Raw genomic sequence first — 27090 nt, 5'->3', positions numbered from 1 at the left:
TGTGCTGACGTTGCTTCCAGAGGCAGTTTGATACTTGGTAGTGAGTGTTACAACCGAGGACAGACGATTTTTACGCACTACACTTTTCAGCACTATGCGTTCCCGTTCTGAGAGCTTGTGTGGCCTACCACTTCGCTGCTGAACCGTTGTTGTTTCTAGACGTTTTCACTCCACAATAACAGCACTTACAGTTGACAGGGGCAGCTCTAGCAGGGCAGACATTTTACGAACTGACATGTTGGAAAGGTGGCATCCTATGACGGTGCCATGTTGAAAGTCACTGAGCTCTTCAGTAAGGCCATTCTACTGCCAATGTTTGTCTATGGAGATTGCATGGCTGTGTGCTCGATTTTATACACCTGTCAGCAACAGGTGTGGCTGAAATAGCCGAATCCACTAATTTGAAGGGGTGTCCACATACTTTTGTATATGTAGTGTAGATGGATGGATGGATGGACGATTGAACAAATCCTACTTCTGAATTGCCATCATGATTTTTTTAGGTCCAAGGTGACACACAATACACTCTAACATAATTAGTATACAATACACACACATTATTAAACACACACCCAGGTGGTAAGTAATTATGCAGATTTGTCCAGGGTGTAAAGTGTTAAGTGCTAGCCTATTTGTAAACTCAGCTGACTTATGTAAACCTGAGGGGAGGCCTCTTCAAAGGCTTCAGTTCCAACAGCAGCTATTAAAGGCTTATTAGGAGCTGTGTTATTTTAAGTGTGTGTTTGTGTGTGTCGACACAATCTCCTTCTCTCCTCCGCTCTACCTCTCCCTAATGTTCCCTCCATCTCTAATCCTTGGAGAGAGAGAGAAATTACCAATGCAAATAAATTCATCCAACTAATTATACTTGATGAAAACAAGTGAAGGTCAGAAGCCTGGTTGTGGTTGTGGAAGACAACAATAAATTATTTTCCTCTCAGTAGCTATACCTAGAGTTGAAGTCAGAAGTTTACATACAATTTAGCCAAATACATTTAAACTCAGTTTTTCACAATTCCTGAGATTTAATCCTAGTAAAAAGTCCCTGTCTTAGGTCAGTTAGGATCACCACTTTATTATAAGAATGTGAAATGTCAGAATAATAGTAGAGAGAATGATTTATTTCAGCTTTTATTTCTTTCATCACATTCCCAGTGGATCAGAAGTTTACATAAACTCAATTAGTACTTGGTAGCATTGCATTTAAATTGTTTAACTTGGGTCAAACGTTTTGGGTAGCCTTCCACAAGCTTCCCACAATAAGTTGGGTGAATTTTGGCCATTTCCTGCTGACAGAGCTGGTGTAACTGAGTCAGGTTTGTAGGCCTCCTTGCTCGCACACGCTTTTTCAGTTCTGCCCACACATTTTCTATAGGATTGAGGTCAGGGCTTTGTGATGGCCACTCCAATACCTTAACTTTGTTGTCCTTAAGCCATTTTGCCACAACTTTGGAAGTATGCTTGGGGTCATTGTCCATTTGGAAGACCCATTTGCGACCAAGCTTTAACTTCCTGACTGATGTCTTGAGATGTTGCTTCAATATATCCACCTAATTTTCCTTCCTCATGATGCCATCTATTTTGTGAAGTGCACCAGTCCCTCCTGCAGCAAAGCACCCCCACAGCATGATGCTGCCACCCCCTGTGCTTCACGGTTGGGATGGTGTTCTTCGGCTTGCAAGGTACCCCATTTTTCCTCCAAACATAACGATGGTCATTATGGCCAAACAGTTCTATTTTCTCTAAAAAGTACGATCTTTGTCCCCATGTGCAGTTGCAAACCATAGTCTGGCTTTTTTATGGTGGTTTTGGAGCAGTGGCTTCTTCCTTGCTGAGCAGCCTTTCAGGTTATGTCAATATAGGACTTGTTTTACTGTGGATATAGATACTTTTGTACCTGTTTCCTCCAGCATCTTCACAAGGTCCTTTGCTGTTGTTCTGGGATTGATTTTCACTTTTCGCACCAAAGTACGTTCATCTCTAGGAGACAGAATGTGTCTCCTTCCTGAACGGTATGACGGCTGCGTGGTCCCATGGTGTTTATACTCGCATACTATTGTTTGTACAGATGAACATGGCACCTTCAGGTGTTTGGAAATTGCTCCCAAGGATGAACCAGACTTGTGGAGGTCTACAATTTATTTCCTGAGGTCTTGGCTGATTTCTTTTGATTTTCCCATGATGTCAAGCAAAGAGGCACTGAGTTTGAAGGTAGGCTTTGAAATACATCCACAGGTACACCTCCAATTGACTCAAAATATGTCAATTAGAAGCTTCTAAAGCCATGTCATCATTTTCTGGAATTTTCCAAGCTGTTTAAAGGCACAGTCAACTTAGTGTATGTAAACTTCTGACCCACTGGAATTGTGATATAGTGAATTATAAGTGAAATAATCAGTCTGTAAACAATTTTTGGAAAAATTACTTGTGTCATACTGTCACGCCCTGACCTGGAGAGACTGTTATTATCTAGGTAGTTTGGTCATGGTGTGAAAATCTATGTTTTGTAGTTCTATGTTTGGCCGGGTGTGGTTCCCAATCAGAGGCAGCTGTCGCTTGTTGTCTCTGATTGGGGATCATACTTAGGCAGCCAGTTTTCCTGCCTGGGTTGTGGGATCTTGTTTGTGTTCCTGGTAGGCTTGTTTCGTTTATAGCCCATAGGACATCACGGTTTCGTTGAGTTTGATATTTTGTCTAGTGTTTATCCAGTTTAATAAACATGTTCGCTTTTCACGCTGCACCTTGGTCTGACCCGTCTCTCAACGATCGTGACAGAAGATCCCACCAAAAACGGACCAAGCAGTGTGCCCAGGAGCAGCAGACACCCTGGACACAGGTGGGAAGTCATTTTGGATTTGGGAGGAGATATTGGCTGGTGGAGGACCCTGGGCGAAGGAGGAAGCCCAGGCAGGAGAGGAGAAACGGCGACCTAAAAGGACTCGGTCACAGAGAAAGCCCGAGAAGCAACCCCAATAATTTTTTTTGGGGGGGCCACACGGGGTGGTTGGCGGAGCCAGGGTTCAGAGCAGAGCCAATTCCCTGTACTCACGCTAGGAAGCGTGTGACCGTGCAGGCTCCGTGTTATGCGGAGATACGCACTGTGTCGCCAGTGCGCCGGCACAGTCCGGTGCGTCCTGTGCTAGCGCCACGCACGTGCTGTGCGAAAATGGGCATCCAGCCAGGACGGGTTGTGCCGGCTCAACGCTCCTGGTCTCCAGTACGCCTCCTCGGTCCAGCATATTCTGCGCCGGTTCTACGTACTGTGTCGCCAGTGCGCGTGCACAGCCCAGTGCGTCCTGTGCTAACGCCACACACGTGGATGCCACGGAAGTTGGCATCCAGCCAGGACGGGTTGTGCCAGCTCTACGCTCCAGACCTCCAGTGCGCCTCCACAGTCCGGTACGCCCCGTTCCTGCTTCTCGCACCAAACCAGTGGTGCGCGTCTCCAGTCCGGCATGACCCGTGCCTGCTCCTCGCACCAGACCAGTGGTGCGTGTTCCCAGTCCAGCTCCGGTCAGCGGTTCCACTCCGGAGCCAGGGCAGTCCGCTCCACCGGTGCCTAGTCCAGCTCCGGTCAGCGGATCCACTCCGGAGCCAGGGCAGTCCGCTCCACCGGTGCCCAGTCCAGCTCCGGTCAGCGGATCCACTCCGGAGCCAGAGCAGTCCGCTCCACCGGTGCCCAGTCCAGCTCCGGTCAGCAGTTCCACTCCGGAGCCAGAGCAGTCTGCTCCACCGGGGTCCAGTTCAGCTCTGGTCAGCGGCTCCACTCCAGACCCAGAAGTCAGCCCCTCTCCAGGTTCGCGGACTCTCACACCAGGGTCCAGACAGGGCTTGATGCATCGCGGGAGGATTGCCGATCCAGGCCCAGACGTCAGCCCCTCTCCAGGTTCGGGGTCTCCCACACCAGGGTCCAGACAGGGCTTGGTGCATCGTGGGAGGAAGGAGAGGGGAAGCATCATGCCGAGGTCCAGACCAGACCAGGGGCGCGAGGGAGAGGGAGAGCTCGTCACGCCCGGAGCCGGATCCGCCTCCGATGCTGAATGCCCACCCGGACCCTCCCCTAATGAGTCAGGTTGGTGCGGTCGGAGTACACCCCTTTGGAGGGGGGGGGTACTGTCACACCCTGACCTGGAGAGACTGTTATTATTTGGGTAGTTTGGTCAGGGTGTGAAAATCTATGTTTTATGTTTGGCCGGGTGTGGTTCCCAATCAGAGGCAGCTGTCGCTCGTTGTCTCTGATTGGGGATCATACTTAGGCAGCCAGTTTTCCTGCCTAGGTTGTTGGATCTTGTTTGTGTTCCTGGTAGGCTTGTGTGTTTGTATAGCCCTTTGGACTTCACGTTACGTTGTTTTGTTGTATGTTTATTGAGGAAATAAACACGTACGCTTTTCACGCTGAACTTTGGTCTGACCCGTCTCTCAACAATCGTGACACATGCACAAAGTAGATGTCCTAACCGACTTGCCAAAACTATAGTTTGTTAACAAGAAATGTGTGGAGTGGTTGAAAAACTAGTTTTAATGACTCCAACCTAAGTGTATGTAAACTTCCGACTTCAACTGTATGTGAGGCCCTAATCTTCACAGTGCCTGAAAAAAAGACTGTGTGTGAGTCCCAAATGGCACCCTATGGGCCCTGGTCTAAAGTAGTGAACTAAATAGGTAATTGGGTGCCTTTTGGGATGCATTTAGTGTCGCCTTGGTACCTATTGCTGTGTCAATGGTCATGGTGTTACCATGGTGTTACAGTCACCGTGTCACGCCCCCTGTCACAAGTCCCAATTACGCCCTGACGGTGTAGCGATTTGAGGGACAGGGCCCGGTTTCCCAAAAGCATCTTAAGGCTAAGTTCATCATTAGATCCTTCGTAGAAGCATTGTTAGATCTCAGAGTTGTTTCCCAAAACCATCGTTATTAATGTTACACTTAAAAACGCTCGTAATCTAATGCCTGCCTCAGACCACTCGTAGAACTGGTAAGTGCGTCGTTAGATACTTTTTTTGCCCTCCTGCGTCACTTTATACACAGATCTTCGCTAAACATAGAATGACATGGTTTATCCATCTCTCTGTGACCGCTGATAACATCAGAACAAAGTTGACTAGAAAAACAAAGTTGCCAATGTCTTTGCAATTGATACAAACAAGCGACATATAAAAATGAAAATCGAGATGACTGCATTAAAATATAAACAGTAGGCTATAGGCCTATTTCAATCATATTGAAATACATTTCACATTCAATCAATTTAGAGTTATATTTTGCTACTTGTACGCTACTGTCTGTAATTTGTCTCAATATATTTCATGATGTGTAGCCTAACGTGTGCAATGATGTGTCAAATCAGTGATTTTGTGAATTTTTATTGGGTAAGCATTAGAATAAGCCACCTCAATATTTGCAGCTGTAGGTGCTAATATCTCTCTAGGAGCTGATCCGTCATCAGTATTGTGAAATAATTCTAATGTTAAGGTAAGATATGGATGGTGAAGCTGATCCAAAGCAGTGCTCCCTTTCTTTCGATCCTATCAGTATCGGAACATGCTCTAACGATGAACTTAGCAACCGTTCTCTCTACGTGGTGTTTTGGGAAACGCATGTTACTTCTTCATCCATTGTATGAAAGATGCATTGTTAAAACACTCTTAAGCCTAAATTTCATCTCCTCGGTTTAGTGACGGTGTGTCAGTGTGTGTCAGAGTTGGACTGATCCCAGGGAGGGGTTACAGAGCTACTGCCTGCATCCCAAATTGCATCCTATTCCCCCACTATATAGGGAATAGGCCCTGGTCAAAAGAAGTGCTCTATATAGGAAAAAGGGTGCCATTTGAGATACAAACGGTGAGAGGAGGACAAGGAGGTCCTATTGGTCATGTATGCTGATGTGATAGAGATAGGAGGCCTCTCTATAACACGTTGTTCTGTTGTGTTGACTTGTTTTCTACCAGCACCATCAATTACAGCTCAGAGAAGCTTGTACCACTGTGTTTCCTGGAGTGGTTTTCAAAAGAAAATACCCCGGTCACTCAGTCATGGTGACAACACGCACATACACACACGCATGCACACACACACTCACGCATGCGCCACCCAGTCAGTGAGGACATAACACAATGACAGAAAGTTCAAGGGCATTCAGGGACATTCGGCCATTACCGCTCTTTAACCCTCCTAGAGAATTGTTCACTTTCCATTGAGAGTGAATGAAATACAACAGAGGTAATTTCGGTGTTAGGGAAAGAGATATCCACTCCCTGCGCCGCGGTAGACATTCAAGTACTATTGTAGTATAAAAGAGGAAGAGGATGCATCCCAAATGGCTCTCTATTCCCTAGATAGTGCGCTACTTTTGACCCTTTGAGTCCTTTGGTCCCTGGTCAAAAGTGGTGCACTTTAAAAATAATTAGGGACTCGATCAGTGAGCCATTGTACAGCCGTGGTTCTCTCTCTCAGTGCAGCTATTAGACCTGTAGCAGTGGGTGATCTCCACATGCTTTTTCCTTACTGCTGGAATCAATCTCTTCCCATTAGAGAAAGGTACACAGCCCATGTGGGAACTGCTTGTTGCTTTTAATTTGTGAACCGCTGAGAGAATGTTTTCTCTTCCCCACCAAGGTCTTTGTCTTTGTCAACTTCTGAGTTCTGAGGCTGTAAGCCTGTCACCTCTTGGCTGTCTTCAATGACCGTGCGCACACACACACACACACACCCCCACCCTCTTTTCCCCTTCTCTCTGCCCCTGACATAACGACTTGTTTGCGCTCTTTTAATTTGCCAGGGAGGGAGATCTTATTAAGAGCATTTAATTCCCCCTGGGATTCTCTGGCATCTCCTTGATTAAGGGGTAGGAAGCATGAGTTTTTACTCACCAAAGTAACAACACAGTGTGGTCAAAGACTTAGTTGTAGTCACGATCTGGTTACCTATAACTACAAACATAGTAGTTTTTACCATTTTTAGATATTTATTAACTTATTTCCGGGTATCTTCGGAGCTACCCATAATGCACTATTTCTCAATATCATATGGAGAACCGGTTATACCTAGCTAGTTCCAGCTGGCTAAAGTTAGCTACTAGCCATGCTAGCATGTAATTACATTCCAAATTAAGTGTTGGCGCTGGTGACCTATTATGTACATCCACAAAAAAACAACAACATATAAATCCATGCAAAACACTGCATCTCCTCTTCTCCTGTGCGTTTGGTAGTAGTGGTAGTCGAACGAGCGAGTGAGTGAGTGTTGTAGTAGTAGTTTTCTGTCGTTAGTAGCTAGTGTAGTAATACCCACATAGTGCAGTAAAGGACGGTGTTCCGACAAATTTTTGGCCAAAAATCGAGACGCTAGCTTTGAAGTGGGACCGTTTTGTCTGGTTGAAGCAATCATATTGGAGTATGGGAACCGTGCGCACGTCTACTGTGTGGTGGCAGAAATGGGGGTGAGCTGTTGTAATTTATCAAGGTTTATGCTCTGTTCTGTGTTGAACTGTGATGTTATGCATTTCATAGACTCCTGTTATGTCTGCAACCTAACACAATGCCATTGTGTTCTGGAACTGTTGCTTGTATAAAATAATTGTTACAGTTGAAGTCGGAAGTTTACATACACTAAGATTAGAGTCATTAAAACTTGTTTTTCAACCACTCCACAAATGTCTTGTTAACAAACTATAGTTTTGGCAAGTCGGTTAGGACATCTACTTTGTGCATGACTCAACTAATTTTTCCAACAATTGTTTACAGACAGATTATTTCACTTATAATTCACTGTATCACAATTCCAGTGGGTCAGAAGTTTACATACACTAAGTTTAAACAGCTTGGAAAATTCCAGAAAATGATGTCATTGCTTTAGAAGCTTCTGATAGGCTAATTGACATCATTTGAGTCAATTTGAGGTGTACCTGTGGATGTATTTCAAGGTCTACCTTCAAACTCAGTGCCTCTTTGCTTGACATCATGGGAAAATCAAAAGAAATCAGCCAAGACCTTAGAAAGAAAATTGTAGTCCTCCACAAGTCTGGTTCATCCTTGGGAGCAATTTCCAAACGCCTGTAGGTACCACGTTCATCTGTACAAACAATAGTACGCAAGTACAGTGGGGGAAAAAAGCATTTAGTCAGCCACCAATTGTGCAAGTTCTCCCACTTAAAAAGATGAGAGAGGCCTGTAATTTTCATCATAGGTACACGTCAACTATGACAGACAAAATGAGATTTTTTTTCTCCAGAAAATCACATTGTAGGATTTTTAATGAATTTATTTGCAAATTATGGTGGAAAATAAGTATTTGGTCAATAACAAAAGTTTCTCAATACTTTGTTATATACCCTTTGTTGGCAATGACACAGGTCAAACGTTTTCTGTAAGTCTTCACAAGGTTTTCACACACTGTTGCTGGGATTTTGGCCCATTCCACCATGCAGATCTCCTCTAGAGCAGTGATGTTTTGGGGCTGTCGCTGGGCAACACAGACTTTCAACTCCCTCCAAAGATTTTCTATGGGGTTGAGATCTGGAGACTGGCTAGGCCACTCCAGGACCTTGAAATGCTTCTTACGAAGCCACTCCTTCGTTGCCCGGGCGGTGTGTTTGGGATCATTGTCATGCTGAAAGACCCAGCCACGTTTCATCTTCAATGCCCTTGCTGATGGCCCCAAAGCATGATGTTTCCACCCCCATGCTTCACAGTAGGTATGGTGTTCTTTGGATGCAACTCAGCATTCTTTGTCCTCCAAACACGACTAGTTGAGTTTTTACCAAAAAGTTCTATTTTGGTTTCATCTGACCACATGACATTCTCCCAATCCTCTTCTGTATCATCCAAATGCACTCTAGCAAACTTCAGACGGGCCTGGACATGTACTGGCTTAAGCAGGGGGACACGTCTGGCACTGCAGGATTTGAGTCCCTGGCGGCGTAGTGTGTTACTGATGGTAGGCTTTGTTACTTTGGTCCCAGCTCTCTGCAGGTCATTCACTAGGTCCCCCGTGTGGTTCTGGGATTTTTGCTCACCGTTCTTGTGATCATTTTGACCCCACGGGGTGAGATCTTGCGTGGAGCCCCAGATCGAGGGAGATTATCAGTGGTCTTGTATGTCTTCCATTTCCTAATAATTGCTCCCACAGTCGATTTCTTCAAACCAAGCTGCTTACCTATTGCAGATTCAGTCTTCCCAGCCTGGTGCAGGTCTACAATTTTGTTTCTGGTGTCCTTTGACAGCTCTTTGGTCTTGGCCATAGTGGAGTTTGGAGTGTGACTGTTTGAGGTTGTGGACAGGTGTCTTTTATACTGATAACAAGTTCAAACAGGTGCCATAAATACAGGTAACGAGTGGAGGACAGAGGAGCCTCTTAAAGAAGAAGTTACAGGTCTGTGAGAGCCAGAAATCTTGCTTGTTTGTAGGTGACCAAATACTTATTTTCCACCATAATTTGCAAATAAATACATAAAAAATCCTACAATGTGATTTTCTCAATTTGTCTGTCATAGTTGACGTGTACCTATGATGAAAATTACAGGCCTCTCTCATCTTTTTAAGTGGGAGAACATGCACAATTGGTGGCTGACTAAATACTTTTTTCCCCTACTGTATAAACACCATGGGACCACATAGCCGTCATACTGCTCAGGAAGGAGACACATTCTGTCTCCTAGAGATTAACATACTTTGGTGCAAATCAATTCCAGAACAACAACAAAGGAACTTGTGAAGATGCTGGAGGAAACAGGTACAGAATTATCTATATCCACAGTAAAACGAATCCTATATCGACATAACCTTAAAGGCCGCTCAGCAAGGAAGAAGCCACTGCTCCAAAACCGCCATAAAAAAGCCAGACTACGGTTTGCAACTGCACATGGGGACAAAGATTGTGCTTTTTTGAGAAATGTCCTCTGGTCTGATGAAACAAAAATATAACTGTTTGGAAATAATGACCATCGTTATGTTTGGAGGAAAAAGGGTGATGCTTTCAAGCCGAAGAACACCATCCCAACCGTGAAGCACGGGGTTGGCATCATGCTGTGGGGGTGCTTTGCTGCAGGAGGGACCGGTGCACTTCACAAAATAGATGTCATCATGAGGAAGGAAAATTATGTGGATATATTGAAGCAACATCTCAAGACATCAGTCAGGAAGTTAAAAGCTTGGTCGCAAATGGGTCTTCCAAATGGACAATGACCCCAAGCATACTTCCAAAGTTGTGGCAAAATGGCTTAAGGACAACAAAGTCAAGGTATTGGAGTGGCCATCACAAAGCCCTGACCTCAATCCTATAGAAAATGTGTGGGCAGAACTGAAAAAGCGTGTGCGAGCAAGGAGGCCTACAAACCTGTCTCAGTTACACCAGCTCTGTCTGGAGGAATGGGCCAAAATTCACCCAACTTATTGTGGGAAGCTTGTGGAAGATTACCCAAAATGTTTGACCCAAGTTAAACAATTTAAAGGCAATGCTACCAAATATTAATTGAGTGTATGTAAACTTCTGACCCACTGGGAATGTGATGAAAGAAATAAAAGCTGAAATAAATCATTCTCTCTACTATTATTCTGACATTTCACATTCTTAATATAAAGTGGTGATCCTAACTGACCTAAGACAGGGAATCTTTACTAGGATTAAATGTCAGGAGTTGTGAAAAACTAAGTTTAAATGTATTTGGCTAAGGTGTATGTAAACTTCCGACTTCAACTGTATGTAAAAAATATGATTGTATTATCACCCCTCCTCTATATGAGGGATCTGCAAACATTTCCCCAGTGAGCTCCTTTCCTGACTTAGATCAGAGACAGATATACCTTGTATTAAAGATTCACTAGTGTACTTTAAATTAGTCTCTACCAAAATCTTTGGATTGAGTTTTCCACAACAACTATATGCGTTGCTCATTTCACCCCGGAGGACTTTGATGGCTAGTATAACCAGTGGAAGGCAGGATTTGGAACGAGACTTTGACTTAAACCAGGTGCTGTGCCGAGCTTGATTGTGAAGCCTGCAACCTCTATTTCCTACCGACCTACCGGTACATCGCATGGGTCAGCAGTGATGGAGATAAATCCACATTGAATTTACCTGGTTTATCTCACTGTATCACTATTGGATTAGCTGACTCTCCCTCGGCCTATGAAACAGTCTTTCCCTCTGATGGCCTCTCCTTGGCTCTTCTTTAAATTTGGTAGCTAACTCAGCCGTCAATCGGTAAGTCTCTGCTCTCTCTACTTTATATCTGATGGCTTTTTTTGTTGTTGTGTTATGTGGTTTCCTGCCTGTGCTAGACTAGTTGTTCTCTGGTTTACTACTTAGCTATGTCGACCATGGTGGGTGGTTAGCTAAGCTAGTTAGCTGGCTACGCTAGCTAACAGGCTAAAACAACTACCTTTAGCTTGCGTGCTAAGATAACTGCATATAACAGTAACATTATTTGATAACTGGTTAGATGGTGTTATGTATTTCCAAAACTTTGGTTTACTTTAATGTAGGTGTAAGCTAGATGTTGATAGCAACTGGCTGACTAACGCAGTGCTAACATAACGTTAGCAGGTTGGTAAGGCTAACGTTAGCAGGCTAGTAGGGCTAATGTTAGCAGGCTAGTTGGCTAGCATCCTTGCAAACTGATTTGTAACAATACATTCATAACACAGGAGGTTGGTGACACCTTAATTGGGGAGGATGGGCTCGTGGTAATGGCTTGAGTGGAATCAGTGGAATGGTATCAAATCAGTGGAGGCTGCTGAGGGCCCTGTCAGCCCTAAGAGAAACTCAGGAGAGAGGTCCCATCTGCTTGCAGTAACCCAGAGAGGAGCAGACATAGAAATAGAATTATAGAATATATATTCCCACTCAAGTCCATGTTCTCTGATTCCATAATTCTATATTCATTATCAGGGGAATTCTCTATGTCTGTCAGGATGGAGCATCGCTGGCTGGCTCATGGCACACCTTACATGTAAAAAGCACCAGGAGAGCTACTGCTTAAAGATGGGGCCATGTGGTGGCAGGGGCATTTCTCTGCCAGACATGCACAAACTCAGCTAGTGTCCTTCCTTGTGTCTTTCAGACATCACAGTATGGGTCATTAAAGACCAGCCAACCTTTTCTCTCTCTCTCTCTCTCTCTCCACTCATCACCAGTGCAGGAGCCCGCCCTTTCTCTTTCATGGCACTCCACCAATTGAGGGGAGATGTTGCCGACAGTGCTGACTTGTAGTCCTGCATGTTCCTGTGTCAGACAGTCAGAGTGAGGCAGTAAGGGGAGCAGAATAGTTAATTAAGGAGTGGTAGCCATCAGGGAGGACAGAGATACACAGAGTCATCACCATGTCTGCCCCCAAGGTCTAACAAAGAAGATAAACTGAACATAAACTCTGCCTCATACATCTTCTTTATACATGTTCTGTACCTGTACAAAGACCTACTTACTCACTATTTCCCTCTAGGCCTAGCTACACTGTAGAAAACTGAACTTGTTTTTATGGCAACTTACTGGCAGCCAGTTACCTGTAAATTACTGTAAAAAAAGGTACAGTACATTACTGTAAAGAAAGCACTAATTTAGGTTCATTTCCCAACACTGAAAAGTTTAATTGGGATATAGATTAACACTGCAAGAATGTACATTTTTAACAATAGGAATGTTAAGGGCACAACACTGCTTAGTGTTGTTTTCAAATCTGAACACTGCTAAAATGTTATCTGTCTACACTGTGCAGTTTAAAATAAATCAACACTTAAAAAAGTGTTGATTTAACACTTTTAAAGAGGGACCTATATATACACTAAGAAAGTGTTGATTTTAACACTCAGGGTGTTGAATCCCAATAATGATTTTCTACTGTTTACATTTACCTGTAGCTCTGTGTGTCTCTACCGCTCTCCACCCCAAACCCCCGTCCACATCCCTCCTACCTCCTCATCCTCCCGTCCCGCCAGCCTGTCTTCATCTGGGCTGATCGTGTGCTCTTGACGAAGCTGGTGCATTACAGGAGGAATGTGTGGCTGTAACCAGTGCCAAACACCTTGTCACAGCTGCATTGTAGAGAACAATAGTCTCAGTGTGGAGAGGCTCTCTCTGCTCCTCTCTCGCAGCGTGCATCACACGTCTCAATCACCAGCCATTACACTGAGGTCAGACTCTAGCTGTGTTTGAAATGGCACCCTTTTCCCTTATAGTGCATTTGGTTTGGTCAGAAAAAGTAGTACACAATCTAGGGAATAGGGTGCCATTTCTCTCTCTCAGAGAGTTCTTAATCAACCAACCAGGCCTCACCTGACTCAACATGGCTATGGGTCAGGGTGCAGTGACAAGGGTGGAATTTTCTGGTAGTTTGGGGAGTGTCGCTAACGTGTCACGTTCGGGATGGCAAAGTAGTATCTGTATGACAAAGATCCATCACTGTAGCTAAGTTATATGTAGTCACAGACAGGAGAAGTGGACTGGGTGTTCTAAGTTGCAGTCCATCACTGTTCTACGTTATACAGTTCTGCTGCTCTTATACTAACGTAAAGCCATTCAATTAAATATTGTTTACCATATCTGCAACACTGGCATACAGTGGGGCAAAAAAGTATTTAGTCAGCCACCAATTGTGCAAGTTCTCCCACTTAAAAAGATGAGAGAGGCCTGTAATTTTCATCATAGGTACACGTCAACTATGAAAGACAAAATGAGAAAAAAAAATCCAGAAAATCACATTATAGGATTTTTAATGAATTTATTTGCAAATGATGGTGGAAAATAAGTATTTGGTCAATAACAAAAGTTTTGTCAATACTTTGTTATATACCCTTTGTTGGCAATGACACAGGTCAAACGTTTTCTGTAAGTCTTCACAAGGTTTTCACACACTGTTGCTGGTATTTTGGCCCATTCCTCCATGCAGATCTCCACTAGAGCAGTGATGTTTTGGGGCTGTCGCTGGGCAACACGGACTTTCAACTCCCTCCAAAGATTTTCTATGGGGTTGAGATCTGGAGACTGGCTAGGCCACTCCAGGACCTTGAAATGCTTCTTACGAAGCCACTCCTTCGTTGCCCGGGCGGTGTGTTTGGGATCATTGTCATGCTGAAAGACCCAGCCACGTTTCATCTTCAATGCCCTTGCTGATGGAAGGAGGTTTTCACTCAAAATATCACGATACATGGCCCCATTCATTCTTTCCTTTACACGGATCAGTCGTCCTGGTCCCTTTGCAGAAAAACAGCCCCAAAGCATGATGTTTCCACCCCCATGCTTCACAGTAGGTATGGTGTTCTTTGGATGCAACTCAGCATTCTTTGTCCTCCAAACACGACGAGTTGAGTTTTTACCAAAAAGTTATATTTTGGTTTCATCTGACCATATGACATTCTCCCAATCCTCTTCTGGATCATCCAAATGCACTCTAGCAAACTTCAGATGGGCCTGGACATGTACTGGCTTAAGCAGGGGGGACACGTCCTGCACTGCAGGATTTGAGTCCCTGGCGGCGTAGTGTGTTACTGATGGTAGGCTTTGTTACTTTGGTCCCAGCTCTCTGCAGGTCATTCACTAGGTCCCCCCGTGTGGTTCTGGGATTTTTGCTCACCGTTCTTGTGATCAATTTGACCCCCCCGGGGTGAGATCTTGCGTGGAGCCCCAGATCGAGGGAGATTATCAGTGGTCTTGTATGTCTTCCATTTCCTAATAATTGCTCCCAAAGTTGATTTCTTCAAACCAAGCTGCTTACCTATTGCAGATTCAGTCTTCCCAGCCTGGTGCAGGTCTACAATTTTGTTTCTGGTGTCCTTTGACAGCTCTTTGGTCTTGGCCATAGTGGAGTTTGGAGTGTGACTGTTTGAGGTTGTGGACAGGTGTCTTTTATACTGATAACAAGTTCAAACAAGTGCCATTAATACAGGTAACGAGTGGAGGACAGAGGAGCCTCTTAAAGAAGAAGTTACAGGTCTGTGAGAGCCAGAAATTTTGCTTGTTTGTCGGTGAACAAATACTTATTTTCCACCATAATTTGCAAATAAATTCATTAAAAATCCTACAACGTGATTTTCTGGATTTTTTTTTCTCTATTTGTCTGTCATAGTTGACATGTACCTATGATGAAAATTACAGGCCTCTCTCATCTTTTTAAGTGGGAGAACTTGCACAATTGGTTTCTGACTAAATACTTTTTTTCCCCACTGTATGTGTGTTCTTGCAAAGCAAATATCAAAGCCGAGAGTCAGTATTCCCTTAAGACAGCGACAGTAAAGGAAACTATGCGATTAGTTGCTGAAGCATGCGGGCATGTGAATTCCTTCTTTCTCTCCCAGGTATGGAATGGGAGCAGAGACAAAGATGGTCAGGCAGCAGGAATGGGATTTGACACAGTTAAGTCATTTGCAATGCCATTCTAAGAAGGTTGGGTCTCTCCTCCCTCTCCTCCATATTGATAAAGACCAGGGCATAGGGTGTCATTTGGGATGAGGTTGAGAGACAGGGGCAGACAGACAGGACACGTCTCTAAACCATCACTGTGTGTAAATACCTTCTGACTGACAGACTGCTCCACAATGGCAGCTTTATTTCTAAAGAGAAATTAGCCATGGTAGGAAAGTACAATCCTACAGTCCACAATTTGAGGAGGGAAGGAAAACACTTTCATGAGCAACTACAGGTCTGCCTTTAGCCTTTTGTGGTAGAGAATGGTACTAATGCAATCCTGGCAGTTGTTAGCCGTGACTGTGTCATCTGAGACCACATGGAGGTTATAGAATTACTGGATAACTGGAGTGTTTTTCTTCACTTTATTTGTTCTTAAAAAATATGTCATGTTATTGTAACAGACTGTACAGAATCAACAAACTAAGGGCCCCAAAAGGGAAAATATTAACTGGGCTGCTATTTGCAAACCTCTTAGGAGAGTGACAATTGCCAACACAGGAGTCATAAGAAGAGAGTCACTATGTTATTAGATGGCCCTCTTCCTTGTAGGTTGTTGTATGGGAACATCGCCACCTCCCCTTGGGGTACTATTACAGTATGCCATCTCTTAGTGAGACACTGAAAAGACAAAGGCTTCCTTGGGGCGAATGGTTCCTCACAGAACTTGCCAGTCGACAATGAACGTCCTTCAAAGTGGGTATAGAGACGACAACTCATGGAGCTCCAGCTCTTACTGTTCTTGCCTCAGTCAGAGCCTCAGAGCCCAGGGAGGAGCAGCACTGATAGGCTAGATGTTTCCCAGGGACAAACATCAAGACAGCCAGCCAACCAGTCAGCCAGCCTGTCTGCCTGCCAACCTGCCAGCCGGCCAGCCAACCCCTTTCTTCAGTCTGATTCATATAACATGTGTTTCCCATAGCCAGCCAGCCAACCTGCCCAACAGCCCAGCCAGCCTCAGAGTCCTCAGGGTTCATGTGTCTCTCTCTCCACATGATCCTCCCTCCCTTTCACAGCCAGTCTCTTTATTAAAGGGTTTCCCAGTGTCTCTCTGAATTCTTCATTAGTCCTCCAAATCTCTCTGAGACAGACGTTTGCATCATTGTGTGCATCCCAAATGACCCAAAATCGACCAGGGCCCATAGGGTTCTGGTCAAAAGTAGGGCACTATAAAGGGAATAGGGTGCCATTGGGGACACACAACTGAATTGTCCTTTCACTCTTGAGGTTTTCTTCTCTGATTCAGAGGGGTTGGGTTAAATGCAGAAGACACATTAAATGCATTCAGTTGTCCAACTGACTAGGTATCCCCTTTTCTTTCCCATTCTGTTTCTGTACAGGACTAATAGACACCCTCATCCTAAGACATGACCCCCTCTTTTACACTACCTGCTATTGACTTTCCCCTCCTGTAGGACCTGGTATTGACAGAATCACAACATTGTTCTCCTTGTGACGCCTCAGGTTTCTGTCAGACAAGGGTATCGACAGTTAGTGGCATGCGTCCCCAAATGGTACCCCATTCCCTTTATAGTGCACTACTTTTGACCAGGAGATAGGGTGTGATTTGGGACGCATGTAGTGGTGTCATATCACGTTGCTCATCAATACAGGCTTGGTTTGGCTGCTGTCTGTCATGGTCACGGATGTCTTTTGCAATGTCAATGATCCAGCGAGCGTTCAAGTTACTGTCCCACTGAAGCCTGTTAATTACTGTAACGGTGACATAGAGAACCAAACTTGGCAAAGAGGCAGGATTCGATTCACACCACTGTTTCAGAAAAAGTAGTATTTAAACAGCCACAAACGGCAAATCAAACAGGTTTCAATAAAAACATTAAGCCTGGTACTGATCCTGGTCCTGGTCCTGTCTTCACAAGTTTACTTACAGTATATACTGTAGATAACCTAAGCTTTTGCATCAGTTATTTCAAGGTCCTTCCAATATATTTATTTCAGTGCTTTCCTTTTCTAGAGCACCTGGAGATTGGGTATATTTCCTCTTTTCACACACAAGGGAGAAGAAGGGAAGCATGGAATGGGATTTCAGGCACTGATTTTAGTACGTTTTCATGCATAATTTGGCAGGGGCTGGCATTTGACCACACTTATCCTTCCAGATGATCATACCAGGGCAGGCAGGGACCCTCTCTATCTGAATGCAATTCATCCAGAGTGAAATTGCGTCTCGCACTCTGGCCTCACTCTCCACAGATCCATGACGAGAAATTCCGTAGGTGGATTAGTCACGCCTTGGCCTAGCGATATTTACATTGGGGATGGATTTCACAGTGTTTTTAAGGCGACCACCTCGCTGCAGCTCAAGGTTGTGGGATGAACAGGCTAATCACAGAGGAGCGCAAAGACCCTGACTGACGGGGTGGTCTCACATATCAAGATGTGAAGGAAAGAAGTCACAGTCTGTGTGTGTGTGTGTGTGTGTGTGTGTGTGTGTGTGTGAGAGAGAGAGAGAGAATACATTAAATGGATGACTGGTGCCTTAGCTCAGTGTTTCTCAACTTTTTTATACCAGGGACCACCAGCAAGCTATTTTCACTCTTGTGTCAGGGTCCACTTACATTAAAACTATCATTGTATAATATATATCCTATACACTAATCACAACTCTCTCTCTGTCTCTCCAGAGGACCAGATTCCCCATGGGTTCCCCACCATAGACATGGGTCCCCAGCTGAAGGTAGTAGAGCGGACCCGTACTGCCACTATGCTGTGTGCTGCCAGTGGCAACCCCGACCCAGAGATCTCCTGGTTCAAGGACTTCCTCCCTGTAGATATCAACAGCAGCAACGGAAGAATCAAACAGCTCCGCTCAGGTACAGAGTCTCCGCATGGTTATTCCTGAGAAACACACACACACAGGTTGATCAGTATTTTGCACCATGTCAAACACACCCAAAGAAAATCACTGAAATTCAATATATATTCCAATGCCGTGTTGAACAGTAATGAGAATATACATTTGTTTGTGTAGAATGTATTTTTTAAATTTAAAATATAATTGCCAAATCACTCCTTAAAGATGTGAATAAATGTTTTTCTACTTTAATTTAACTGCATGCAGCTCTGTAATTCCCTCAGTGGCTCCTGAAAGGGATTGCTGCTGCTGTTCTGTGCCTGTGGTGCCTTCAGTACCAGGTGCAGGCAGCCATTCGTCTTAACATTATAACTAACCACCAGGCTCAGTACAACTCAGAAAGGTGGCCTGTATCCAAGCACCAATGAGGAGAGCTTTCAGAGCCAACAATTTGTCCATCCTCTATCACTTATTTAGTCAGTAATGCAGGCGCAGCAAAGCTGTCCGGCTGTGTACTTCATACCTTTGTACTATAGGCCTATTCCCTCCCTACAGTCACTTTTGAGGGGGAAAAAGTTCACCAAAATGTTGGTGTCTGGGTCCCTACTCCCTAAACCCTTAGCATCAATGCAACCTCCAAAAGCATTCCAGATAGGCGTCAACTCTTGAACCCCAGCCCTGGCAGCATATAAGATAATATAGAAACAGAGGCATAATTTCAGTGTGTCACCTCTGGCTCCTATCCACTGAACAGAGAGACACAGAGAGGAAAGGCTAAGAGAAGCTGTAGGATATCTCTGGTCTGCATTGTAAATAGCACCATATCACCTGAATAGAGCTCCATAGGGCTCTGGTCAAAAATAGTGCACTATAAAGGGAATAAGATGCCATTTGGGGCATAGACTATGTGTAGCTTTGAAGCTTGTGGAAGCTGGAGGATTTCCCCAGGCTGGCTTCAGCTGCAGAGGCCTCATGTGAGGACAGATCCTCCTGCCATAATGTATAATTAACATGACAGCACTGCAATTTGCTTCAATTTGGTTCATAGCGCTGGCTTGCCTTCCTCGTCACACATAGGCTGCATCCTAAATGTAACCTTATTCCCTTTATAGTGCACTACTTTTGACCAGAGCCCTGGGTTCTGGTCAAAAGTAGTGCACTATGTAGGGAAAAGGGTGCCATTTGGGATGCATGATAGTCCCACTGCAGTCAAGCACAAATTGGCATGTCTCTTTTTGCTCTTCTTTTTTAAGTGCTGCCCGTTCGTTAAATGTCTGTCAGAGGTCAACTTGACATTCAAGCAATTTATTTGTTCCAATACAATTGATTATGCACTAGTGAGATTACATTTGCTCATAAATTAGTATCCTTATTATAGGACCGTTTATCCATCAAGGAATGCTAATAGCTAAATTCTTCAATTTGAGACCTTTGCACTCTGGTAGCAAATGAAAGACAAGTCAGTATGTGTCCTTTTGGTCAAATGGAGCTCAGAGCTCTATCCCCCCTCTACTAAGGTTGCATCCCAAATGGCACCCTTTTCCCTACATAGGGTGACATTTGGGACACAACCTTAAACATGTCATTGTCTCCCGGTAATTACTGATAGGCTTGTCCAAACCAGGGAGTCTGGCCCCAGACATCGATCAACACTGTTTACAATGCAGACCACACGATAAGCAAACAGACACTCCTCCTGACACTCCTCCTCTGTTGTCCTGGGGATCTGATAGGGAGGAAGCGAGGGGTGGGAGAGGAGTAGGAGTGGAAGAGGAGGAGGATTAGTGTCTCTAGAAGTGGCTAAACCTCTATCCTTTCCGGTAAATACTCCTGGAGTAGCAGGTGTACCAGGCCACGGCTCTGTGTGTGGAGTAGTCATACAAACTCTTCTGGGTCCTCCTGACTCACCAGGGCTGCATCCCAAATGTCACCCTATCCCCTTTATAGTGCACCTTATTCCCTTTATAGTGCAATACTTCTGAAAAGGGCTTTGTTCAAATGTAGTACACTATATAGGAAATAGAGGGTCATTTGGGACACACACTAGGTTTTTGGTGATTCTCTCCACTGCAGCCTGCTAGTAACATAATTAGCTGAGTTTATTATGCCATTCTTGAATTATTATGAATATGGATATGGATAATGATGACATGATAAAATGTGTTAAATATATACGGTCATAATATTATGTCCTTGCGAAGGCAGAGCATGGACTAATTAAATCCAAGGTAATTGTGCATTAACCCCAATGTATTTCTTCAACATATAGGAAAATGAATACCTGCCTACTGTATCCAGGACATTGTGAAAACATAATAAAGCACTATTATTTTTCACAATTTACCTAGTACCTGCTACACTGAAATCTGTCATGGACAAAGCCTGTGATAGCCATACAGAACTAAAACCAACCTGAGCTCGGTAAATGGAGGCTGTATGTCTGTCCTGGCAGGTCTCAGCGTAGACCCAGTCCTCTTTAAGCTGCTGATGACCTCATCAACATGGGACACACAGCTTTTAGGGGGCTCTCCGTCCTCTTCTCTCAATCCCTCTCCTCCACCTCTATGCTCCTGTTTACTGAGTGGATACTGGTTTTGATTCATTATCCAGATCGTGTGTATCTGTATAGTAACCAAACCGACTCCTCCAACGTTTGTCGCATATGACTAGATATGCCCAAATGGCCCCGTACTAACAACTACAGGAATAATCAATGAACTCAAACAATATATTATTTGTGAAGACAAAATATGCAGCTAGTTAGAGGGTGGTCCACAAAAAAAAGGATAATTGATAAAAATGTATTTTAAATGGCCTGTTCGATACACATGTTTAAACATGTGATTTTAACGGCTATAACTTAGTCATATTGGAATGAATCAGTATGCGAATAACACTGCTTCTCTCACAATGCAGCAGCAATATCACAACTTATACCACTGTATTCCAGGGCACAGGTTTCTTCGTATTACATCAGATACTGTATGTAGCCTGTGTTTGTGTTAGCCTCATTACGACAGGACGCTGAACAGCCCAGATTAGTTAGATTGTCTAGAGTTAGTCTCTAGACATTATCAGAATGTCTTAGGTAACAGACAGAAACAGGCCTGTTTTGGGTAAACGGCGGGTCAGACTATTCAAGGTTGATGTTGATGGCCAGGTGTTAACACAAACAAGCAGGTGGGGAGAATAAGTAGCTTTGTGATCACAGCAGACTGACAGCTCAGTAGCACAAATAGCCAGGTGTATAGCACAAACAATCATGGGGAGAAAACAAATAGCCAGGTGTACACAACATAAAGAGTCAGGATTATAGCACACAGATACATTCTTCTATAGCACATAGCCGTCAGGTGTGTTGTATAACTAGGCAGAACTGCAGAGCAGAAGTAGTCGCGTATTCAGAAAATAGGCAGTCAGTACTAGGATATTACAAAATAAGTGCTGGTTACAGATAACCGGCTTAGTCAGAGTTACCACTCTAGTACACTCACCCAACACTACAGAACACAACATTGTGTTATATCCAGAAATGTAAAAAGCTAGTTTTTTATAAACATGTTGAGGGAGAAATAGCTACTGGAATTTAAAACTCAAGTTCTTCTTCACTCTGCGGTTTCTTCCTTTCTTCCTTTCTTCCTTTCTTTCTTTCTTTCTTTCTTTCTTTCTTTCTTTCTTTCTTTCTTTCTTTCTTTCTTTCTTTCTTTCTTTCTTTCTTTCTTTCTTTCTTTCTTTCTTTCTTTCTTTCTTTCTTTCTTTCTTTCTTTCTTTCTTTCTTTCTTTCTTTCTTTCTTTCTTTCTTTCTTTCTTTCTTTCTTTCTTTCTTTCTTTCTTTCTTTCTTTGTACTAATGCTTCTCTCTAATCTTATTTGCATTCAAATTACCTCTCCAGGTGGTACACCAATCAGAGGTAAGAATGCTGGGTACACAAAAAAAATGTCCACTCACGTCATCCTTCCTGTCCTCCTCCTCATTCTCCTCCTCCATTCCCTCCTCCTTTCACCTCACAATGTCCCCATCACCAGTTGTCTGTCCTTCTCACTCTCTCTCTGGGCCCTGACTACTTCTCCACATCAGTGCATGACCCTTTGTAAGTCTGTCTGGTCTATGGCACCTCTAAAAAACACAAACGTCAAAGAACGAATTTACAAAATCCTTACTAGACATCCCATTCAAATTATACCGGCTTAATGTTCACCGAAGAAAACTGTAACCTCATAGAAAGATGGACCTGCTTAAACTGTAGATTAACGAAACATATGATTCATATTTGGAATGGCAGCTCTATCCCGAGTGTGGATTGTGATCTCTTGACCACTCTTTCAGGTTTTATATCCCTAGACTCCTCACGATGAGCCTGACATGACTGTATTTCCATACCCAGCGTATGGCGGGATTGACATCTGATATGATTAGTAGTCTGTGATGTGTTTTAGAGGTGGTCAGCGCTGACCCCTGTCTGAGCACTGTCCTGAGAGCCTGTAGTCAGAGGCAGGAAGGAGGAAGAGGTACTAGACTGCATTATTAAAGGTTCAACTTCCTTGTAAGCTCCTCAAGGGCAGAGTGAGAGTGGAGCTTCTGGAAACTAGCTACACTCTTTGTTGAGAATCCTAGAATCTCCATGGCTGCGTCTCAAATGGCACCCTATTCCCTACATAGTACCCTACTCAAAAGTGAAAAAGTAGTGCACTATGAAAAGGGTGCCAAGGAATAGGGTGCCATTTGGGAAGCAAACCATCTCTCTGACTGAGAAGTCGTCTTATACCTCTGACTTATTTTATACAAGGGAGAGGAGCGAGAGCAGGCTTAGGTGATCGGGTCAGTATGAACTTCCCTATTTGCCTGCTGCTCACCTCGTAGTCTCTCTTCAGAGATAAATAACATCTAATCTCATCAAGGGGTCTCACTGCAATGAAGACGTGCTGAAAGGAAATGTGTTCCAAATGGCACCATATTCCCTATGGCGCGCTACTTTCGACCGGAGCCCTATGGGCCCTTGACAAAAGTAGTGCACTATATAGGTAATAGGATGTCGTTTGGGACGCATGTCAAATGTATTCCACAAGATCCAATCAAAGAGGAATGGAAAAGGATAATACATGTATGGAGAGACAGATTTAACTATGTGGCAATAACCAGCCACTGCTGCATTCCTCTGCTCTCCGCACATCGGAAACAGGATTGCCCTAGCCTACACCGAGCGTTGATCTCTAGAAGTTAAGCCTAGAGGGAGAAAGCTACGACCTTGGATAGAGAACTGTACGTTATCCTTCTGACACAATTGCATTGTGAAATGGAAAGGAAATGTCTTGGAGGGGAGAAAGGCTTACCTGTGTTGGGCTCGGTGTGTGTGTGTGTGTGCCTGCATGTTTGTTTATTTGTGTGCCTGCGTGTTTGTGTGTGCCTGCGTGTTTGTGTGTGCCTGTGTGTGTGCAAGTGCGTGCAAGTACGAAGGTAGATTCTTTTTTTTTTTTTTTTTTTTTTTACCCTTATTTTACCAGGTATGTTGACTGAGAACACATTCTTATTTACAGCAACGACCTGGGGAATAGTTACAGGGGAGGGGAGGGGGTATGAATTAGCCAATTGGAAGCTTGTCTGCATATACTGTATGTGAAGTTTGTAGCATCAGGATACACATCTCAGGCAGAATCCCCTAGATAGCTGATGTAACATGATGTCTTTTTATTGCTATGTCTACATTTTATCAGCACTTGTGTGACAAACTCATCCCATATGATGCATTTCAGATTCATTTCTGAAATATATTCTCACATTTATTTTCTATTAATATTCCGTCACTGATCTCAAACTGCATGATGTGTGTTACATCATGTTCAACAGCATCCCTGTACATGAACACCAGACACACAGTCATGTTGTCTGTCTAAACTGATCGAGAGTCTACTGTATATGAATAACTGTTCATTGTATAAATGAAAATGCACTGGGATGTATGCTTTGGTAAATGGTAAAAGAAAATGATAAACCATGTGATCACTCTGAGTGAGCAGGAACAGGTAAGTGTTATGTTCCTGATCCAGTCTTCATGTGTCTTCCGTTTTAGACAGGGCCGGCCAAAGAGGACTGTCGACAAGAGTAGGAATAAAAGAGTCTTTCACTCCACTATTCTGTTTTTACTAATTTGTTTCCTCTGTTTGAGAAATGGTTCCCGTCCTCACTGTCACCAACGGTAGAGCAGGTGATAAGAACTCATCAGTGGTGAACAAAGCAGAATTGATTAGTGATTTGTGGCTAGTTAATCTGTGAGGCTGAAGCTTTGGCAGAGTGATGGGGAGGCCGTTAAAGTACAGCAGAACTGTTAGTGATTTCCATCTCTCTGTACTAATATTGTTGTCACTCACAGAATGGCTTAGGCCTGTATTTGACTTTAGTGTTGGAAAGTGAGAAAATAAAGATATGTTTTTTGTTTATGATACAGCAGGTTTAGAATTCCTAACTTTTAATTTACTGTATGCCTTTTTCTTCCTTGCTTTGCTTTTCTCCTCTGTTCAGTCTTACTGTAACATCAGGAAGAGCTATAGTTCTTGTTAATTACCACATATGGGGAATTCATGGAAAATGCTATTGCATCGTTTCTGCAGTATTTAGGTCCCTAATAAGAAGCCTAATGTCCTCTTATTGTCTATGCTTTGGTCTTTCTCAATGTTGCCAAAATATCTGTCTGCTGGATGGGTCTGTTTTCAAAGCGTCGGTTGTTCTGATATATACTGCACATGTATGAAAAGTTGACTTGGTTATTTGTGTTTTTGTTTAGGCAAACAGGTGTGTGTGCGTGTGTGAGTTTGAATTCATGTATGTCTGAACACACATTTCAGTATGTGTGCATTAACTGCATTTGTGTCCGAAATGTCACCCTACTCCCTATATAGTGCACTACATTTGACCAGGGCTCATACGGCTCTGGTCAAAAGTAGTGCACGATGTAGGGAATTGGGTGCCATTTGATAGGCAGCCCATGTATCCATCTGAGTGGACTCTGAGCCTTGACAATGTGCCCTCTCTCTTCAGGAGCTCTCCAGATAGAGAACAGCGAGGAGTCGGACCAGGGCAAGTACGAGTGTGTGGCGGTCAACAGCGCCGGAACCCGCTACTCGGCTCCGGCCAACCTCTATGTGAGAGGTAAGAGACCTGCCTGGCGAGCAGGTCACTGCTAACAGCGGGGGCCATACACCCGTGCATAAAGTATCTATTCGATTCTATCACTTCCATCACTTGCTCTCTGGTCAAGCGCTAAAGGCTAGTGTAAGCTAACCCACTCCACAGCTACACAACCAGGTCTGCTCTCTGGTCAAGTTAACCCACACCTCTCCACCTCGAGCCCGGTCTAGCTGCAGTTGAAGTCGGAAGTTTACATACACCTTAGCCAAATATATTTAAACTCAGTTTTTCACAATTTCGGACATTTAATCCTGGTAAAAATTCCCTGTCTTTTATTTTAAGAATGTGAAATATCAGAATAATAGTAGAGAGAATGACTGACTTATTTCAGCTTTTATTTATTTCATCACATTCCCAGTGGGTCAGAAGTTTACATACACTCAATTAGTATTTGGTAGCATTGACTTTAAATTGTTTAACTTGGGTCAAACATTTCAGGTAGCCTTCCACAAGCTTCCCACAATAAGTTGGGTGAATTTTGGCCATTTCCTCCTGACAGAGCTGGTGTAACTGAGTCAGGTTTTAATGCATCCTTGCTCACATAAGCTTTCAGTTCTGGCCACAAATGTTCTATTGGATTGAGGTCAAGGCTTTGTGATGGCCACTCCAATACCTTGAATTTGTTGTCCTTAAGCCATTTTGCCACAACTATTGGAAGTATGCTTGGGGTCATTGTCCATTTGGAAGACCCATTTGCGACCAAGCTTTAACTTCCAGAATGATTTCTTGAGATGTTGCTTCAATATATCCACACAATTTTCCTTCCTCATGATGCCATCTATTTTGTGAAGTGTACCAGTCTCTCCTGCAGCAAAGCACCCCCACAGCATGATGCTGCCACCCCCATGCTTCAAGGTTGGGATGGTGTTTTTCGGCTTGCAAGCATCCCCCCTTTTTCCTCCAAACATAACGATGGTCATTATGGCCAAACAGTTCTGTTTTTGTTTCATCAGACCAGAGGACATTTCTCCAAAAAGTGCGATCTTTGTCCTCATGTGCAGTTGCAAACCGTAGTCTGGCTTTTTTATGGCGGTTTTGGAGCAGTGGCTTCTTCCTTGCTGAGTGGCCTTTCAGGTTATGTCGAAATAGGACTCGTTTTACTGTGGATATAGATACAGTGGGGAAAAAAAGTGTTTAGTCAGCCACCAATTGTGCAAGTTCTCCCACTTAAAAAGATGAGAGAGGCCTGTAATTTTCATCATAGGTACACGTCAACTATGACAGACAAAATGAGATTTTATTTATCCAGAAAATCACATTGTAGGATTTTTAATGAATTTATTTGCAAATTATGGTGGAAAATAAGTATTTGGTCAATAACAAAAGTTTCTCAATACTTTGTTATATACCCTTTGTTGGCAATGACACAGGTCAAACATTTTCTGTAAGTCTTCACAAGGTTTTCACACACTGTTGCTGGTATTTTGGCCCATTCCTCCATGCAGATCTCCTCTAGAGCAGTGATGTTTTGGGGCTGTCGCTGGAAAAAACTGACTTTCAACTCCCTCCAAAGATTTTCTATGGGGTTGAGATCTGGAGACTGGATAGGCCACTCCAGGACCTTGAAATGCTTCTTACGAAGCCACTCCTTCGTTGCCCAGGCGGTGTGTTTGGGATCATTGTCATGCTGAAAGACCCAGCCACGTTTCATCTTCAATGCCCTTGCTGATGGAAGGAGGTTTTCACTCAAAATCTCACGA

General features: G+C 43.8%; 1 protein-coding gene across 9 annotated transcripts in view; it reads left to right on the top strand.

Moving 5' to 3' along the window:
* Positions 1-27090, top strand: part of LOC121540500 (receptor-type tyrosine-protein phosphatase F) — a 422639-nt gene that overhangs the window by 252560 nt on the left and 142989 nt on the right. For 5 of the 9 annotated variants that reach the window (XM_041849427.2, XM_041849426.2, XM_041849428.2 and 2 more), the window contains exons 5-6: positions 18039-18227; positions 25241-25351. In XM_041849427.2, the coding sequence (XP_041705361.1) occupies positions 18039-18227; positions 25241-25351 (300 nt within the window). Of the gene's footprint in view, positions 1-18038; positions 18228-22100; positions 22119-25240; positions 25352-27090 lie in introns of all 9 variants that reach the window. The other 4 variants (XM_041849424.2, XM_041849421.2, XM_041849422.2 and 1 more) reach the window with 1 other exon arrangement.

The sequence above is a fragment of the Coregonus clupeaformis genome, chromosome 26 (genome assembly GCF_020615455.1).
Source record: "Coregonus clupeaformis isolate EN_2021a chromosome 26, ASM2061545v1, whole genome shotgun sequence".
NCBI lineage: Eukaryota > Metazoa > Chordata > Actinopteri > Salmoniformes > Salmonidae > Coregonus > Coregonus clupeaformis.
Note: the sequence above shows the minus strand (reverse complement) of the source record. Positions and strands in the feature narration are given on the sequence as shown.